The 18,456-nt window shown below is 47.9% G+C and overlaps 1 protein-coding gene across 1 annotated transcript; it reads left to right on the top strand.

Moving 5' to 3' along the window:
- Positions 1 to 1,384: 1,384 nt before the first annotated feature.
- ZNF783 (zinc finger family member 783) lies at positions 1,385 to 15,583 on the top strand. Its single transcript, XM_008065996.1, has 6 exons — positions 1,385 to 1,459; positions 2,796 to 3,197; positions 3,286 to 3,412; positions 3,565 to 3,693; positions 12,526 to 12,655; positions 14,749 to 15,583. The coding sequence occupies exons 1-6, from the start codon at positions 1,385 to 1,387 to the stop codon at positions 15,581 to 15,583; spliced, it is 1,698 nt and encodes a 565-aa protein (XP_008064187.1).
- Positions 15,584 to 18,456: the final 2,873 nt, after the last annotated feature.

The raw sequence follows: 18,456 nt of genomic DNA, 5'->3' as shown, positions 1-18,456 counted from the left end.
TCCCCAAACAGGACTGGTTTGCTCCTGACTCTTTTTTGCCCATCCTGTGACACAGTTTTGTTTGTTTGTTTTTTGAGTTGAAGTCTCACTCTTGTCGCCCATGCTGTGGCACACTCACAGCCACTGCAGCCTCAACGTGCTGGACTTAGATGATCCTTCCGCCACAGCCTTTGAAGTAGCTGAAACTACAGATGTTCGCCACCATGCCTGGCTACTTTCTGTGATTTATTATAGAGACGAGGTCTCACCAAGCTCCCCAGGCTGGTCTTGATCAGACAATCCTCTTGTCTTGGCCTCCCAAAGTGCTGGGATTACAGGCTGAGCCACTGAGCCTGGCTAGTAATTGTTTTCTTGAATGATGGCATTGGGTTTTTTGTTTGTTTGTTTTTGTTTGTATGTTTTTGAGTCAGAGTCTCACTCTGTCATCCAACCTGGAGTGCAGTGGCATGCTCACTGCCACTGCAGTCTCGACCTGCTGGACTCAGGCGATCTTTCTGCCTCAGCCTCCCAAGTAGCTGAAATTATAGGCACGTACCACCACACCTGGCTAATTTTTTGATTTATTGTAGAAACAAGTTCTCGCTATGTTGCCCAGGCTGGTCTGGAACTCTTGGGCTTAGGCAATCCTCTCACCTTGGTCTCCCAAAGTGCTGGGATTACAGGCATGAGACATGCTACCGGCTGATGGCATTGTTTCATCATTCATTCAATAAATAGTTATTGAGCATCTACTGTGAGGAATGGACTCTTTTAGAAGCTGGAAAAACAACAGCAAATAACATATCCTCATAGAGCTTATGTTCTCATGAGGGAAACTATAAAACAGACAAACACATGAAATCATTATGGATCATTAGTGCTATGAATGAAGGGACTATGGGGCCCACGTTAGTTGGACAGTGAAAGTGTCTGTGAGGCAATGTTTAAGCTGGAGCCTTCAAGATGAGAGGGACCCCGGTTTGCAGAGATGTGGGGGGAGGTAGAGGAGAACTAGGTACATCCCAGGAATCCACAGGAGGCCAGCATGGCTGGAGTGTAGTGAATACCAGGGAGGCTATAACGTTTGAAGAAGCTTTGATTTTTATCCACGGTATACCCAAAAGCTACTGAAGAGTTTTAAGTAGGAGGCTGAAGTGATCTGTTTGTGTTTTTAAAAGATGAGTAACTACTCTGTGGAAAATGTATTGTGGGGGAGAAAATTGCAAGTAGGGGAGTCAGGTGGGTGGAATTGCGATGGTCAGGCCAAAGTCACTGGGACTTGGACTAGGTGATGGAGGTGGAGGAGGAGAAACGTGGACAGATGCAAGGTAATTTTAGAAGTCAGATGGAGAGGGCTGAAAGGTGAGTGAGATGGAGGGGTGAGATGTGCATTTGTCTTTCCGACATGACTTTTAGCAACATGAACCAGGACGAGGGTCATTGCACCTGTACAGTGAGGGCTTATGAATCAGACACCAAGGTAAGCGGAGTCATTTCACAGCTTTTTCCCCAGGCACTGAAGGACAATGGAATGAAAGAGGTGGAGGTATGAAAGGCCATATGAACTCTTCATACTGTATTCCTGAGCCAGAACCATCACCAGCACCACCATCGTCGTCATCATCTTAGTCTGCTTGGGCTGCCATATCAAAACACCATGACCAGGCGCAGTAGCTCACATGTGCAATCCCAGCACTTTAGAAGTCTGAGGTGGGAGGATTACTTGAGCCCAGGAGTTTGAGAACAACCTGGGTAACATAGCAAGACCTGTCTCTACAAAAAAAAATCAAAAATTAGCAGGGCATGGTGGTGTACACCTGTAGTCTTAGCTGGAGGCTGAGACAGGGAGATCACTTGAGTCCAGAAGTTTGAGACCGCACTGAGCTGTGATTGTGCCACTGTGCTCCACACAATAGACTGGAGTGCAGTGTAAACAACAGAAGTTTATTTCTCACTGTTTGAGAGACTAGAAGTCCCACATTAAGGTGCTGGCTGATTTGGTTAGGGCTCTCCCCCTAGTTTGCAGGTGGCTGTTTCTCATTGTATTCTCACATGGCAGAAAGTGCAATCATCTGTCTCATGTCTGTTCTCATAAATAGGGGTAGAACCTTATTTATGAGGGCTCTACCTTCATGATCTAATTACTTCCCAAGGGCCCCATATCCAAATACCAGCATTTTGGGGATTAGTTCTTCAGCATACGGATTTTGGGAGGACACAAGTATTCATTCCATAGCAATCATTATCATCTAATTGGGCTCACATTATTTATTGTGGACTAGATATTGCACTAAGTGCTTTTTACAAAGATTTTCCTTCTCACAATCCTGTTAGGCAGGTACTATTATTATCTCCATTTTCTAGTTGTGGAAGTGAAGTTGAAAGATGTTTTAAACACCTTACCTAAAGTCAACCGGCTTGTGAGTGGCCGAGCTGTGAGTGGTGCCTGGGCTGTCCGACTTCAGAGCTCCTGTTCTTTTCTGTGTTCTGAAGCTTTGTCCCTTCATTTTCAGAGGAGGAACGGGAGACTCAAGAAGCGGAGTTGTTTTTCTGAGTCTTGCCTGCCTTCTCTTTTTGGCCATGTGTTTCCTCCTGTTTCCCACTTGCTAACACCTTGGTCCAGCTAGTATCTCCCATCACTGAGCTTACTTCCTAACTGATGTCCCAGATTTCCCACCCACACTCACTCTGCTGATAACTGACCTACAGAATCCTCGATGGGGCTTCACCGGGGCAGGTGCCATTCTGGAGTTTCTTTTTGAGATGGAAATTTTGGTTGTATAATTCTCATAACATTTCTCTTTTCTTGTGAGCAGGCTCCTGAGAGGGACAAGCATACGGGGGATCAGAGGCCTTCAACACCTTCTCCATCACCCCAGCCTGCTGCTGAGAAGAACTCATACCTTTACTCCACGGAGATCACACTGTGGACAGTGGTGGCCGCCATTCAGGCCTTGGAGAAGAAGGTGGATTCCTGTCTGGTCCGCTTGCTGACTCTGGAAGGACGGACAGGGACAGCCGAGAAGAAGCTGGCTGACTGCGAGAAGACTACCATGGAGTTCGGGAACCAGCTGGAGGGCAAGTGGGCCATGCTGGGGACCCTGCTGCAGGAATATGGGTTGCTGCAGAGGCGGCTGGAGAATGTGGAGAACCTGCTACGCAACAGAAACTTCTGGATTTTACGACTGCCGCCAGGCAGCAAGGGAGAAACTCCCAAGGTAGCCCTTGGATGCCCTGAAGTGAGGGAGTCTGAGGGCCCCTGCCTGTGAGTGTGTGGGTGAGCGAGCGTGACACTTGTGGTTCCAGGTGCCCGTGACCTTTGATGATGTGGCCGTGTATTTCTCCGAGCAGGAGTGGGGCAAGTTGGAGAACTGGCAGAAGGAGCTCTACAAGCACGTGATGAGGGGCAACTACGAGACGCTGGTCTCCCTGGGTAAGGCTGTGAAGGGAGGATATGGGCCTCTCTCCACAGGTTGGCCTCCTGCAGTCTGTGTTTTTGCTTTGGTGGCTGTTACTTTGGGCATCTCTGCATCTCTCTGGGCAACTGGGACCCAGCTCTCTCCCCATTCCCTGTTCTGTGTGTAGATTATGCCATCTCCAAACCAGACATCCTCACCCGGATAGAGAGGGGAGAGGAACCTTGTCCTGAAGACCAGTGGGGCCAGGAAAAGGGGAATGAGGCAGAGGCAACACATCCAAGGAATCTGGGTGCTGGTGAGTATGGGAGCAAGATGGGACAGCATATGGGGCAAACTGAAACACGCTCTCTGCTTCCCAGACAACCTGAGAGCCCTGGAAGGGCACACAGGCCCTTAACCAAATGTGGGGCCCACTTTGTCCAAGGCCACCCCGCACAGGGGTGAGTAGAGTGCTTTTCCTTAGAGCCATACAGTTTCTACATCTGTACAGGGGGCACAACCCTGCTCACCTCACATGGTTGTAGGGATTGAGATGGCGAATGTTAAGCACATAGGCTCTGAGCATTGTATAATTATGGGGACTTATTATTACTAATAGTAATGCCACTAGCAGCTTCACCACCTGGCGTCTTCGGGGGTGTTCATGTCTGCACTGTGGCCCTCCATGGTTTCTCCCCACTCCAGTCTTCAGCAGGAAGGCCTGTCCTGTGTTGGCTTCCGTTTGTGGAAGTGAGCCCCTGGGAAAAGAGCTGAGGCATCCCTGTCCCCATAGCTAGTAAAGAACAGTGGTTCCAAAGGTGACTATACATCAGAATCCTCTGGTGGACTTTTTAAAAAAATTAAATTATAAAAAGTAAATGAAAGTACAACAGTATGGTGAACCTCCACATGGTCATCACCCAGACTCAATCGTCGTTCAGGTTTTGCCACATTCACTTTATCCCTTTCTCCCCCTTTTCTAAACATAGCCACAGTATCGTGGTCACACCCACAGAATATCATCTAAAACCTAGCCTTTGTTCTGTTTTTCCCCGATTGTCTTAAAAATGTTTTCTATAGATATTTAAACTAAAGTCCACACGGTGCATTTGGTTTATATGTCTCTTACATCTATATAAAACCTATAAAATCCCCCTTTTAACAGCCTTATTGAGATAGAATTCATATACATACAATTCACCTATTAAAGTGTACAGTTGAGTGTTTTTTAGTATATTCATAAAGTTGTACAACCATCACCACAGTCCAATTTTAGACTCTTCTTGTCCCATTGAAATGAAACTGTACCCATTAGCAGTCACTCTATTCCCCCACTCCAGCAACTGCTGATCTGCTTTCTGCATATTTTGGTTTGCCTGTTTTGGACATTTCATATAAATGGAATCATACAATATGTGGCCTTTTGTTTCTGCCTTCTTTCATGTATCATTATGTTTTCAAAGTTCATCCATGTTGTACCAAAAATGAGTACTTCATTCCTTTTCATGGCTGGATAATATTCTGTTATATAGCTAGACCATGTTTTGTTTATCCATTTATCCATTTATCCCTTGCTGCCTTTAATGTCATTTATTTGTTGACATTTTGTTATTTATCTTTTTTTTGAGACAGGGTCTTACTCTGTTGCCCAGGCTGGTACAGTGGCTCAAGCATGGCTCACTGCAGCCTGAACTCCTGGGCTCAGGTGATTCTCCCACCTCAGCCTCTTGAGTAGCTAGGACTATAGATGTGCATCACCACGCCCAACTGATTTTTTTGTTTTTGTTTTTTTGAGTTGCAGTCTCACTCTGTCACCCAGACCAGAATGCAGTGGCACGCTCCCGGCCACCGCAGCCTCGACCTGCTGGGCTCCCGCGATCCTTCCATCTCAGCCTTCCAAGTAGCTGGAACTACAGGCGCGCGCTACCACGCCCACCTAATTTTTGATTTATTGTAGAGACGAGGTCTCGCCAAGTTGCCGAGTCTTGATCCCGTGGGCTCAGGCAATCCACTCACCTCGGCCTCCCAAAGTGCTGGGATTACAGGCTGAGCCACCGAGCCCAACCTTTTTGGTTTTTTTGTAGTGATGAGGCCTTACTATGTTTCCCTGCCCTGGTCTTAAACTCCTGGCCCCAAGTGATCTTCCTGCCTCTGCCTCCCTGAATGCTGGGGCTACAAGTGTGAGCTGCTGTGCCTGGCTGCTGTTTATCTTATCTTTTTTTAATGCTCACAATTTGGATTTTGTGGCATTTAGCATGTTCTTTTACTTCCTGAATTTTCTGTAAACTGGTAGGTAAACCTAGCAGCTTATTTAGATTCAGGTTCAATTTTTGTGGCAAGACTCCTTCAGAGGTGGTGCTGTGCACTCCTGCTGTTGTCACATCAGGAGACACCAGAGGTCTGGTTGTCCTTTCTTTTTGTGATTGACAGTCTTATCCTTCTATTGTAAAGTTCTACATCACCTTTTCACTTCATGAGTTTGATAGCCGTTAAAGATTGTTGCCTGGATTCATTATTTCTTTGGGGCTTGCAAAATGGCAACATTCTATCATTACTTTTACCCCTGATAGCTGGAATTCTTTTATAGAGAATACAAGGGAGGACCCACCCAAAAAATAGGAGTTATGTTTTGGAGGGCAGGCCCCTTGTAGTACAAGCTTCTCTCACTAGGTAAGTGTTCTAGGACCCCATTGGCATCAGTGTAACAGCTAACATTGTTGTAAGAGGCTGTGTTCAGCTTCAGTTAATTTTTTTGGGAGAACCTTTCAAAATGTCTGCCCATTTCATGATGGTGATTTACACAAACAACCTGCCCACACCTTGCTGAGTGTTCAGCAGGATTTGACCAAAAATGTTATGACCCTGTGTCCCACCCTCCCTGTTCATTTGATATCATCCCTTATTGACTTTTTTGTTGCCCTGAATGAAAAAAGTCCTCAAAAGGAATGTTTTGCTGATATGGAAAAGGTGAAACAAAAAAATGACAGAAGCACTAAAAGGCATAAAAGCTGACAAGTTCAAAAATTGTTTTGAGCAGTGGAAAAAGCATCTTGGTAGGTGTATTGCTTCAAATAGAGAGTACTTTGAAGGTGACTGAAGTTTAAACATGTAAGAATAAATATGCAATTTTTAATAAATAAATTCCAGGTTTTTTTTTTTTTTTTACCTCCCCTTGTAGTTTCTCTAATCAACTCTTTTAGGTACTCTGAAATGTAGTCTGCACATTTGAACTTTTTAAATTTTTTCCCACTTTTATCTGCATTTATTTTATGCTGAGTTTGTTCCTCTGCCATACGTTTTTGTTTCTCTGTTTCTTCAGGGATATCGTTTCCTTCTTTGCAACCTCCTCCTCTGGTATAGGAATAATTTGTTCTTTTTCAGTGAGGATCATCTCAATATGGCAGGGGGAGCTCATGCATGGGTTAATCCAATCATGAACTCTGTACATCCCACAGGGCATCATGGGGACTTTGTTCACCTGGATTTGCTCAGTGACCAGAGAATGTGCATCTAAACCCTTAAGTTCAGCATTACTCTCTGCATTTTTAAGCATGTGCAGCAAAAATTCAGCCCCAACCCAGTGTCCAGCTCCACCATTTGACTGGGACACACTACCACCTCCACTGTTGAAGCATTGGAAGGGCACGGGCTGTTTCTGTAGAGTGATATCTTTCAGATTCTTGGTAGTTTTTCATATGTGCATACCCTTGATGGCCTGGGTGTTCTTAAAGTGAACACAAAGATGGGATCCTCTTGACTTTGATGAATTTGTGGTTTTTTTCCAGCTTGAGCGAGTAGCGGACCATCTTTGTGGGTCACTCAGGCTGCTTAGGGGAAAAGGAAGTGGGCTTTTTTTGTATTATTACTTTGCAGGTGGTTAAATATTTGACATGTGACAATCTTTGTAGTCTGTTTAAAATTTCCCATTTTTAGTTAGTGGGAGTCTCTTTTTAAAAGTTGGCTAATAGGTCATTTTGATACGATCTCAGTGGCTTTCAGATACCATAAGGTGCATCAGATTCATCTGTGTATTTTCTGTGACTTGGAATAAAAATTTCTCCATGCATTTTTGACTCCTTTTAGTGAGGAATGGTATTTAGAGACTTCAATGTGTTAGTTGTTACTGATTTTTCACATTACTTCTAAGCCTTTTCAGAAAATACGTATTTTTGAAAAGGAAAAAAAACCCCAAGTTCATTTTGTTATTTCTAATTCAAGCAAAATATTCTTGATTTTATACTTGTATGTCATTTTTCTTTCACATAGAGCATCAAATTCTCAACCAAATTAGCATTTTTTTTTTGAGTTGTGGTCTTACTCTATTATCCAGGCTGGAGTACAGTGGCACAATCACATCTTGCCACAGCCTCAACCTCCTGGGCTAAGGTGATCCTTTCACCTCAGCCCCCCAAGAAACTGGGGCTATAGGTGTGCACCACCATACGTGGCTAATTTTTTTTATTTTTTATTTTTTTGTAGAGACAAAGTTTCTCTGTGTTGTCTAGGCCAGTCACAAACTCCAAGCCTCAAGCAGTTCTCCTGCCTCAACCTCCCAAAATGTTGAGATAACAGGTGTGAATCACCAATCTGGCGGTAAATTAGCATAATTATTTACATTATCTTCTGTCTAAACCTATAACACTTCATTATCCTGTAATGTCATAAAGTTTCAAAACAATGGAGCCAGTAATACTACTAACGGTTAGACTTTTGGTTGAAATCTAAGATTTATTTGTAATTCTTTCTGTCCTCAGCATACATTCTCTTCAGGACTTATGGGCAAAATAATACCTTTTAAAGTCACTTCAAACAATTATTTTCTTTATGGGGTTATGTCACCAATTTGGTATATAATTGAATTCATTTGTTTCTGTTTATTTTTAGATTTTTTTAAAGAACTTGTTATCTTTTTTCTTTAAGAGATGATATCTCTCTGTGCTACCCAAGTTGGTCTTGAACTCCTGGACTCAAGCAGTTCTCCCACCTTAGCCTTCCAAAGTGCTGGGATTGCTGTCATAAGCCACTGCACCTGACCAGATTGCTTTTTTTACTTTTTGATGTAGTTTAATTTTTTGAATATGTAATATATTTTATGTTTGCAAAGTTAGAATGATTTAATGTTTTAGAGTACATTTAGGGAAATTTTATTTCCATCCTTGTGCCCTCTCCATATAGATAATCATTTTTATTAGTTTCTTATATTTCCAATGTTTCTTTTTGAAAATATCAGCAACACATATATACATTTGTGTCCCTGTCCCTGTCTTATACAGGATGTCTTGGAGATCCCTTCATCTCAGTATGTAGAGATCTCCCTTAGTTTTTCTGTGGATTCAGAATATTCCATGGTGTGAAAGTGTATTTAACCAGTCCCCACCATGGAGATTTGGGTTATTTCTAGTACTTTCCTGATACAAATAATGCTGCAGGGAGCACTTTGTGCATAAATCAGTTCATATTTTTACCAATGTATCTTTGAGATAGATTCCTAGAAGTTGGACTCCTGGGTCAAAAGTTAAGTGAATATGTAGTTTAGGAAAATTTATCATTAAATTCCCCTCCAAAGGCTTGCTCATTTGCATTCCTTTTAGCAATGTGAAAGAGGGCCTCTTCCCCACAGCCTTGCCAGCAGAGAATGTGGGCAGACTTCTAGGATTTTTGTCATTCAACAGGTAAGGAGTATGTCTGTAGCTTGTTTGCGTATTTACTTATTTATTTTGAGTAGGAGTCTCACTCTGTCACCCAGGCTGGAGTGCAGTGGCACACTTAAGGTCACCGCTTAGGTGATCCTTCTGCCTCAGCCTTCAAAGTAGCTAGAACCACATGTGTGCGCCACCACGCCCAGCTAATTTTTTGATTTATTATAGAGATGAGGTCTTGCCAAGTTGCCGAGGCTGGTCTTGAACCCCTGGACTCAGGCAATTCTCTTGCCTCTGCCTCCCAAAGTGCTGGGATTACAGGCATGGGCCACTGTGTCCAGCTATGTTTGTAGTTTTAATGGCACCTCTCTAATTGAGCATAGTTGAGTAATATTTATATGTTTAAGGACTATGTACATTTCTTATTCTGTGAATTATTTGTTCACCTCTTTTGCTATAAGAAGGTTTTTAGAAAATATGAACTTCCTAGGCCCTGCTCAGAACTCCTGATAAGAATCTTGAAGTGCTCCCCAAGGGTCCTCCTTACCAGCTTGGTAGAGGACTTGGGCTTGGGATTCCTTATTGTAGTGTTCCTAGCCAGGAATCCCTAAAGAGCCAGAGCCTTTTTTTTTTTTTTTAATAGTCACTCTTTATTCAAAATCTGTCAGCTCTTTTACTTAACAAAGAAAATATGAAAGTAAATGTCCATCTTCCTGGTCTCTATGATAGAGGCCACACTTACAATATGTTCATTTCAAAAAGAAAAAAGATTTGTAGATTATTCAACTGAAATCTGGGAGTACTGACATTACATTTTGTCTGTGAGTCCAATTCCTCCATCCTCCTGGAGCTGAGGGGTCCACCTGCTCCAGGCACTGGTTCACAACTGCTGTCTACTCCTGTGCATTGTCACTGGCAAAAGCTGGACACCCAGCATTTTCTGAGAGACACTGCTGCTGTCTCTCCTGCTGTTCTTTCAAAATAATATTTAGTGAGGTTGGCTTGGTCTTTGGAGCCCCCTCCTCTACCTCCCTTTCTTCATCGGGGTCAGTGGAGGCCATGGGGTGGGGTCTTCACCTGACTGAAGCAGAGTCTTTCGAGAGGCCCAGCTCTGCCCTGACGGGGAGCATCACTGGTTTGCAGAGTTTCTTTGATCCTGTGCATGCTGCTGCCTTGCCAGGGCTGTCAGTGTTTCCCCCAAATCCATGCTATGGATGCTACTATGAAGTAGCAGTCATAGCTCACAGTAGCCTCCTGGGGTCAAGCTATCCTCCTACTTCAGTCTCCTGAATGGCTTGGGACTATAGGTATGTGCCACCATGCCCAACTAATTTAAATTTTCTTTTTTTCTTTTTTTTGAGTTGCCTACCTTAGAGGGCAGTGGCATGTTCCTGGCCAATGCAGCCTTGACCTGCTGGGCTTTAGACAGTCCTTCTGCCTCAGCCTTCCAAGTAGCTGAGGCAGAAGGGTCAGTGGCCACCTGGGTGGGAGACCCTTGTGTTGTGGTCATCGTCACCAATTGTGTTCCCCAGACCTCCCAGGTATACGCCATCACACCTTGCTAATTTTCTGATTTAGTGTAGAAATGAGGTCTCGCCAAGTTGCTTAGGCTGGTCTTGAACCCCAGGACTCAGGCAATCCTCTCACCTTGGCCTCCCAAAGTGCTGGGATAATAGGCGTGAGCCACCATCCATGGCCTAAATTTTTTTCTTTTAGTAGAGATATGTGTTGTCCAGGCTGTCTTCCCACTATTTAAAACATTATTTTCAATTCCTGGTGGCTCTTGAATGGTCAGGATCTCATATTTTGGTTTAGGCATTTATTTTATTATTTTATTTTTTTTTTGAGTTGGAGTCTCACTCTGTCACCCAGGCTGGAGTGCAGTGGCTGCTCCCGGCCACCGCAGCCTCGACCTGCTGGGCTCCCGCGATCCTTCCGCCTCAGCCTTCCAAGTAGCTGGAACTATAGGTGTGTGCTACCACGCCTGGCTAATTTTTAAAAATTTATTGTAGAGATGAGGTCTCGCCAAGTTACCCAGGCGGGTCTCGAACCCGCGGGCTCAGGCAATCCACTCACCTCAGCCTTCCAAAGCGCGGGATTACAGGCTGAGCCACCGAGCCCAGCTAGACCTTTATTTTTCTCACTCTTTCTTGAAGCTTCATTTTGCTCAGAATCACCACTTGATGCTTTGTTGGACTTTTTAGTAGGATGAAAAATGTGTTTCTCTTTGTTGTAGGAAGGATCCAAAGATTGAACTTCAGAAGTTGAGATACTAAATTTTCAAGATCTACTGATGAAGTGACTGTCCTTGGGTTTACCATGAAAGTAACATTTTTAGGGGCTGATGACAGTTTTGTAGATAATGTCTGCTGAGCACTGTAACCCATTGGTGTCTAAGGTAACTTTCTTGTTCGTGAAGGGGAATCGGTAGCAGTGTTATCAGTTACAGATTCAGTTGGATTATGATGTTTCACCCTCTGATAACCCTACACTTGGTTTTACTGCTTCTCTTAGAAGAGAAACACGAGTCAAGGAGGAGTGGCCAGGGCCCCACTGGGGGCTTTTCCATCTCTGACAGATCATTCTTCCCTGGACACTGCAGTACAGGGACAGAAAATTCAGATTCAGGTTTGGAGGTAGAGCCACTTTTCCCAACAATTCTGGATTTCCTGTCTGTTCTTTATAATGCCATCTGATTTCAAACTCTTCTCAGCATAAATGGATAAATGATCTGAGCCGTCAGCTGATTTTTTTCCTGAATGGTAGAGTTCCACCAGCCCTTTTACTGTCAGCCTTTTGCTCATCCATGTTTTTTTCCCCCTTATCATCATAGGTTTCTTTCTCCTTAAAAATCAGAGCTTTGTTTCATGTGGGAGAGGGCACATATGCTCATTTCAGGGTCATTTGAAAACTTCAGTAATGACTGTATTGTTCGTGATCATACTGGACGACAGGCACTGGGCAAACATTTCATGGAGACTTGGGGGTATCAGGAGAGCAGGCGTAAGAATGAAGTGTTATCTCAAAAGATAAAGACTGAGGCAGAAATATGGATGCTCCAAGGGCCATATCTTCAGTGTGTATTTCTGCCTCGCCTTCAGACTCCCTGACACCACGGAGAATGATTTGGAGGAGTAAAAACCCCTCATCAGAAACTAGTAGTCTCCCTGTCTTCTGGTGGGACAGGAAGCATGGCATTTCTTTTCCCTGCCTTAAAAAGCCAGATTCTTGACCCTGATGTGTCATGGCCTGTCTGGTGATGATTACCCTGAGTTACTGTCTGGTGAATTACTGTGCTGTACAGTTTCTTTCACTGGCACCTGGAGGCTTCAGACTGGAATTCAGCTACTAGATGGTCAGTGAAGTTCACATCATTGTCACACCCTGTGTTTGAGCTGATGCCCCTAGATCCCAGTGACTCTGCATTTAGCCATTTCCCAGAGGGTCAGTTGCCACCTGGGTGGGAGACCCCTGTGTTGTGCTCATTGTCACCAATTTGTGTTCCCCAGACCTCCCTTCATATCCAGAGCATGCTGCTGGCCCACTCAGCCCTGCCCAGGAGGAGATGAAAGGGCAGGCCTCTGAGCAGCAGCGAGACTTGGAGGCAAGAGTGACCCCACCTGGGCCCGGCACTGGTGAGTGAGGACAGCCAAGACAGCTGGATAAACGGTGTCCCAAGGCAGCAGCATAGAGTGGCCAAGCAAGGGGTGCTGAGGATAAGTACTGGGAGCTTGGGAGTGGGAGATGGCTGGGACCCAACTGGGCTGAGCTGGACAGGTTTCCTGGGAATGGGGACCCGAGAGTTCTTTGTCTGCTTCTGTTTAAAGGCAGTTCCTGCCCATCCTTTCTCATGTATAACTCAGAAGACATTTAGTACAATATTTGACAAACCATCCAGAGAGTCATTTTTCTGTCTCTGTGTGAGCTCTGTGGCGTTGGTTCCTCCTGTCCCATCTCACTGCTGGGCCAACTTTTAGTCTCTGGTTGCTCTCTCTCCAGTGATTTCTGTGTATCTCTCCCACTGAATATGACCTGCCCTCCCTTCCCCATGTCCCTCCTTCCCAGCCAGTGTGTACGTTTGGCCTCTGCTCATGGAATTGGAGTGATGAGACCTTTTCAGGTGGGAAGGGGTGAATCTGCCCCATTGCAGACCTGTAACTGTGTCCTGGGGCTGCTTTAAACCCTTTGTTCTTTTGAGGCCCATCAAGGAAACATGTTGAGGGGCAGGTCGTTAGCACTGGCCTGCATGGGGACTAGTGTGTGGCCTTTATGGTTCTCTTCCCACCTTAGAAGCCCTCCAGAGGCCCTGGGGCCCCTTTCCCTGACAGAGACTTGAGCATGTCTAGGGCTCACTGGGGAGATGGCTGTACTACCCTGCAGAAACCTGGTGTTGGGAGAAGCCCTCACAAGAGTTTCTCTCTCACAGGGCTTCCAGTCAGCACCAGCGTTTTAGTCTCAATTAAACAGGAAGAAGAGTCTTCAGATGGGGAATCAGCAGCCTCCCCTGCCAGAGACATCCCGCCCAGCATTGGGCTAGGTGAGTGAAGGGATGAGGCACCTGTGGCCACAGCAGAGCCTCACAGAAGCCTGGGGGACACTTTGGGAGTTGGGTGGGGTCGGATGGTAGGACCTGGTGAGAAGCTTCCTCCAGAAGATTCCCTCCCTCATGCCCCAGTTGTTGTTTCCCTGGGGATTAGGGAACCCAGATCCCTCTAGGGTCCTGGTCTTTCCCCATGTTGTCTGGTGCGACTGGAAGGGTACTCCATGAAAACGAGTCATTTGCCATCAGGTGTGTGGCCTGATGTTGACAGAAAAGCCATTCATACAGTCTTGTTTCATCCTCAGCCACCCTGGCTAGACTCATAGTCTCTGGTGGCCTGCAGTTTTTATGTGGCGGATACAGTTTGATTTAGATCCCTCTGCCTAGAGTCTGCACTTTCCTGATAGGACTTAGTGCCATGTCCCTTCTAGCGTTAGGGACCCCTGAGAGCTGGCTGCTGATCAGACCCCTCAGGTCTCCTGCACATGACTGTGACACCACTGTTTCGGCTGTCATTTTCACTGCTGTCCTGGCAGCTCTTTTGCTCTTTTGCTCAGTTACACCTAAAAGTCGAGTAAGACCCACACTGAGACCTAGACAGGATCACAGGTCACCAGAGAATGCAGTGCCAGGCAGGTCCTGGATGCTCTGTGTGGATGCTGTATGTGCGTGAGTAACTTTGAGTGTTGTTACATTACTCACCTCCTGGCTGTAGAGACCTCTTACCCTCCTCTGGGGGCAGCCAGGGCCCAAAGGGCTCATTGTCCTTCACAGATTGTGGGGTCCTGCGGGCACCTCTGCCATGTCCAGGGTTTCACTGTTGAGGGTCTCTGCCTCTTTGTCTCTTCCTCATTTTCCCACCCATGGGTCCCCCACTCTGGATGACCTCTGACCTCTCAGATTCCCTGACTCCCTGGCTTTGGAGCTTGGTCCTCCTGCCTCCGGATGTCCTTAGTTTGGCTTCCAGGAATGAGGCAAATGACAACAAACAGGACTGAATGACATTACAAGGCAGTGCCTGTATGATAGCGCCCACTGAGCAAGAGCCCTGCACGCTTGGAGGAGAAAGGGTTATGGGAAGGCAGGAGCTGGCTGATCCTGGATGCAAGGACGGGTCAGGCTGGAGTGATTGGGAAACAGGGTGGTGAGGTCCACTTGGAAACCAACGTAGCTTCCTTTTGCCAGGTGGTAGTCGTGTGGCCACCAAGACAGAGGCACAATCTGAGGACGGGATGATGCCTGAGCAGCTCTTTCGGGGGTCGTCCCAGAGCCAGACCGAGTGTAGAATCCTCAGAGGGCCCAGGAACAGGACTGGGCGCCCCAGTCGGCATCATGCTGGAGGTTTGCCAAGAGTGCGGGCAGGGGAGACACGGCCACGGCCACCAGGGGCTGGGGAGGAGCCACCCCGAGTCCTCCCTCGACGGCGAGAACGGGCCTTCCCCTGCCCTGACTGTGGGCAGAGCTTCCGTCTAAAGATTAACCTGACAATTCATCAGCGGACCCACGTGGAGGAGGAGCGCAGGGAGGCCCGCGGCAGCTCTCCCACTGGGTGGGAGGAAGGCCACTCCACCCTGGAGCCGGGAGAGGTGGTGGTGCCTGGCCCCGTCATCCGCTGGCTCCCCGAGGAGCCTGAGGGCCACCGTTCCTTGGCAGGCTGTGCCTTCGTGGGGCGGAGGCCTACGCCCACCAAAGTGTACCACTGCAGTGAGTGCCTGCGCTTCTTCCAGCAGCGGAAGAGCCTGCTGTTGCACCAGCGCCTGCACACAGGCAACAGTCAGGGCTGGCCTGCCTGCCCCTACTGTGGCAAGGCCTTTCGCCGGCCCTCGGATCTCTTCCGTCACCAGCGCATCCACACGGGTGAGCGGCCCTACCAGTGCCCTCAGTGTGGCCGGACCTTCAACCGGCACCACCACCTGGCTGTCCACATGCAGACTCATGCCCGAGGGCAGGTGGGACCACACTTCCCTGTTTCTGCCCAGCAGGGAAGTCCAGCCCTGCCCCATCCCAGCCACACTGAAGAGGGCTGACCAGATAGGAGCCTGCTGGGAACCCTTGGCATGACCCCCCCTCTATCTGTGGGGCCTTTCTTCTTGTGCCTGACACTGGTTCCTTATTCTCAAATGGGTTGGGGGGAGGTTTATTGGTTTTTGTTTTTTTTCTATTCACATGGGAAGCTGTGACCTGTTTGGTGACAGAGTGATGTGTCTGATCAGATGCCTCCATTTCCTGTTTCCTAAGTTTGCCACTCTTTGCTGCCTTTTTCACATTCCTGACTTGTGAAGGATTCTTTAAGCCTTAAAGAATACCAATTTTTGGCGGGGGCCTCTGGTAGGTACCCCAGTCAAGAAGACCAGAGATCACGGCCCTTCCAGTAGGGGAGTAATAGAGACACTGAGGACCTGGGATTTTGATTTTGTGCACAGAGGTCTGCCTGCCTGACATCAACACAAGAAACAGCAGAGTGCACGAATGGCCTGGAAAAAAGGCACTAGAAGTTTGAGTTTTCTATTTTTTTATTTTGAAAAATTTTTTTCCTTATGGAGCCTTTCTAGTGCTTTTGTAAACATTGTGTATAGTTGCAAAGGGGATTAAGAGCTCAGGAGGGGCAGGAATTATTCTGTCACCTCTTTCTTGTGTGGGGCTAGCAGAGCTGGAAGAGGAACTGTCTCCACCAGCCTGCCAATGGGTTTTGATGGGGATACTTTGGCTGCTGTCCTGGAAATGGTATCTTCCCAGTTATGTGTTTCCTGGCCCAGAGTAATTCTCAATATTGCTGGTCCTTCCTCCACAGGATAGTCACAACCATTACTTTTGTTATCAGTTGAGAGGGGAAACTGAAGGCCTGAGTGGATGAAGCTTCCCCCCAAGGTCCCGGGGGTATGCAAGATCAATTGATGTAACCCCAGAAACCCCCCTGGGGGCAATGCAGAAGCAGCCTAGGAAGCTCCTTCCCAAGAGGAAGACCCTGATCTGGGTGAGGCTGGTCAGCATACCTGGGCTTCGGGGCCTCCTGGCCTCCTTTGTCACATTAAAAGGGGCTGTATCCTCCCAAAGGAGTTCTCCTTTGAGAAATTCGGTTCTGGGGCAAAGTTGGGCCAGGAGATCTGGGTGAATCCTTCAGCCGCTGCTTGTCTGTCATAGGGGGTCATGGCCCCAGAGTCCTGCCTCAGAGTTATCAGGGTCCAATTTGGAGGCACTGAGACAAATATGAAGCTGAGTTTTGTCCTTCAAGTTCAGGGTCTCCTTTCTCTTACGTGTTTTCCCCAATCAGAATCCCTCAGGAAGGACCTTTGCCTTCTGGAGTGAGTGGCGGTTCCACTGGATTCAGTGGGAGACTTTTCCACTTGGCTGTGTTCCCCAGGAGCCTTTTATATTTCAGTGAACAAATTCTTAATCAAAGCACAAAGCTCAGACCATGGAAATTCAGGCAGTATTATCAGACCTTATGGAGAAGGCTTGAGGACCACTAGCTTTTTGTGCCTCTTAATGCCACCACTGCGGGTGATGCCTGTAGAGCAGCCTGGGTGAGTGACTTTCAAGCTGGAGTAAGCTATCCTGATGGTTTGTGTCTCATCTGGCATTGAGAAGTGGCCAGCGTTCAGGCCTTTTGGGGACCTAGGGTCCCTGGCTGTGTCACTTTCTCTTTCCCTTCTGACTCTCACTCTCTCCCAAAGTCAGTAACTTGGCCATAATCTCTGGGGCGAGGGTAAGTATACAAGAGTGACAGTTCATCCAGGCTCCTGTGGGTTTGGGAAGAGGCTCTGCTGTGACTTCCCCAACCCTTGGGCTGTATGGGCAAGTGCGCAGAGTACAAGTGTAGCTGCTCAGAGGTTAACCCTCAGCTGCAAAAGGTAGCCTCAGTACTCGGGGGACGCCTCAGGGCTAATAATCTTGTCGGGGTTCTAGGCTGTTTTTTCTAATGCTAAATGCCCTGCGTAAATACTGGCGCTCTAATAGAAACACAAAGCACGAGTAACCGCAAGGCGTCGGCGCTTTTTTTTCTTAGCATTCAGCGTGCTCACCTCTGCGCTAGGCCTTGTGGTTTGCCTAGTACTCAGCAGGAGGTGGTTAAAGAATGTTCTTTACGTTGAAATGAGTCAGCGGAAGCTTTGTGGTGCAGGAGCCGAGGGTGCTGCACACCCGAGAGGTGGGAGACCTGGTTGGGCCCCGGCCTCTCCCAGCCTTGGGTCTCGGCTTCCTCATTTGTGAAACAAAGAAATGGTTGGGCCGCGACGTTAATCGCCCCTAAATTCTGTGAAGGTGGCAGCCTCTTGCCCTAATGGTGCTCAATAAATACGTTGGCATAAATGAGTGCGTGCTCGTAGTCTGGTTCCTGCTCTCCGGGAGGTGAACGGCCGCTCGGGAGGGGCGCAGCTGGCAACGCCGGTGGGCTCTTGGGCACGAGCCGAGGGCCGCGTTCCCCAGGGAGCGCAGCGCCGGCGCTCGCACCTGCCGGGTGCCCACAAAGCCCCGGCGCACGCTGCGGGAGCGGGCCTCCCCCGCTGGCCAATGGGGAACTGGCTCCTGGCCGCGGGGCCAGCCGCGTGCGGCTTAGGGGGCGGAACCTCTCGCGTCGGCCAATGGGGAGGTGGCTGCAGGGCGGGGCCCAGCTCGCTACCTGGGCGCTCCGGATCCCGCCGCCCGCACAGCCGCGGGCTCAGCCTGAGTCCCCGGTGCTTCCCAAGGCCCGGTAGCCGCGCCGCGGGCTCAGCCTGCGTCCCCGGTGCTTCCCAAGGCCCAGTAGCCGCGCGAGCCTCGCCTGTGCGGGGAAGACAGGACCCGGCTGGCACCGCCTGCGGCGAGGATTGGGCGGCCAGGTCTACTTAGGACCGTACACTCGCGCGTGGGCCCGCGGCGTCGGCAGTGGCGACTCCCGGGCCAGGCCAGACAGCGCAGGGCC

The sequence above is a fragment of the Carlito syrichta genome, unplaced genomic scaffold, assembly GCF_000164805.1.
Source record: "Carlito syrichta isolate Samal-C Ts95f unplaced genomic scaffold, Tarsius_syrichta-2.0.1 Scaffold308825, whole genome shotgun sequence".
NCBI lineage: Eukaryota > Metazoa > Chordata > Mammalia > Primates > Tarsiidae > Carlito > Carlito syrichta.
This window is presented reverse-complemented; position numbering and strand designations above follow the sequence as displayed.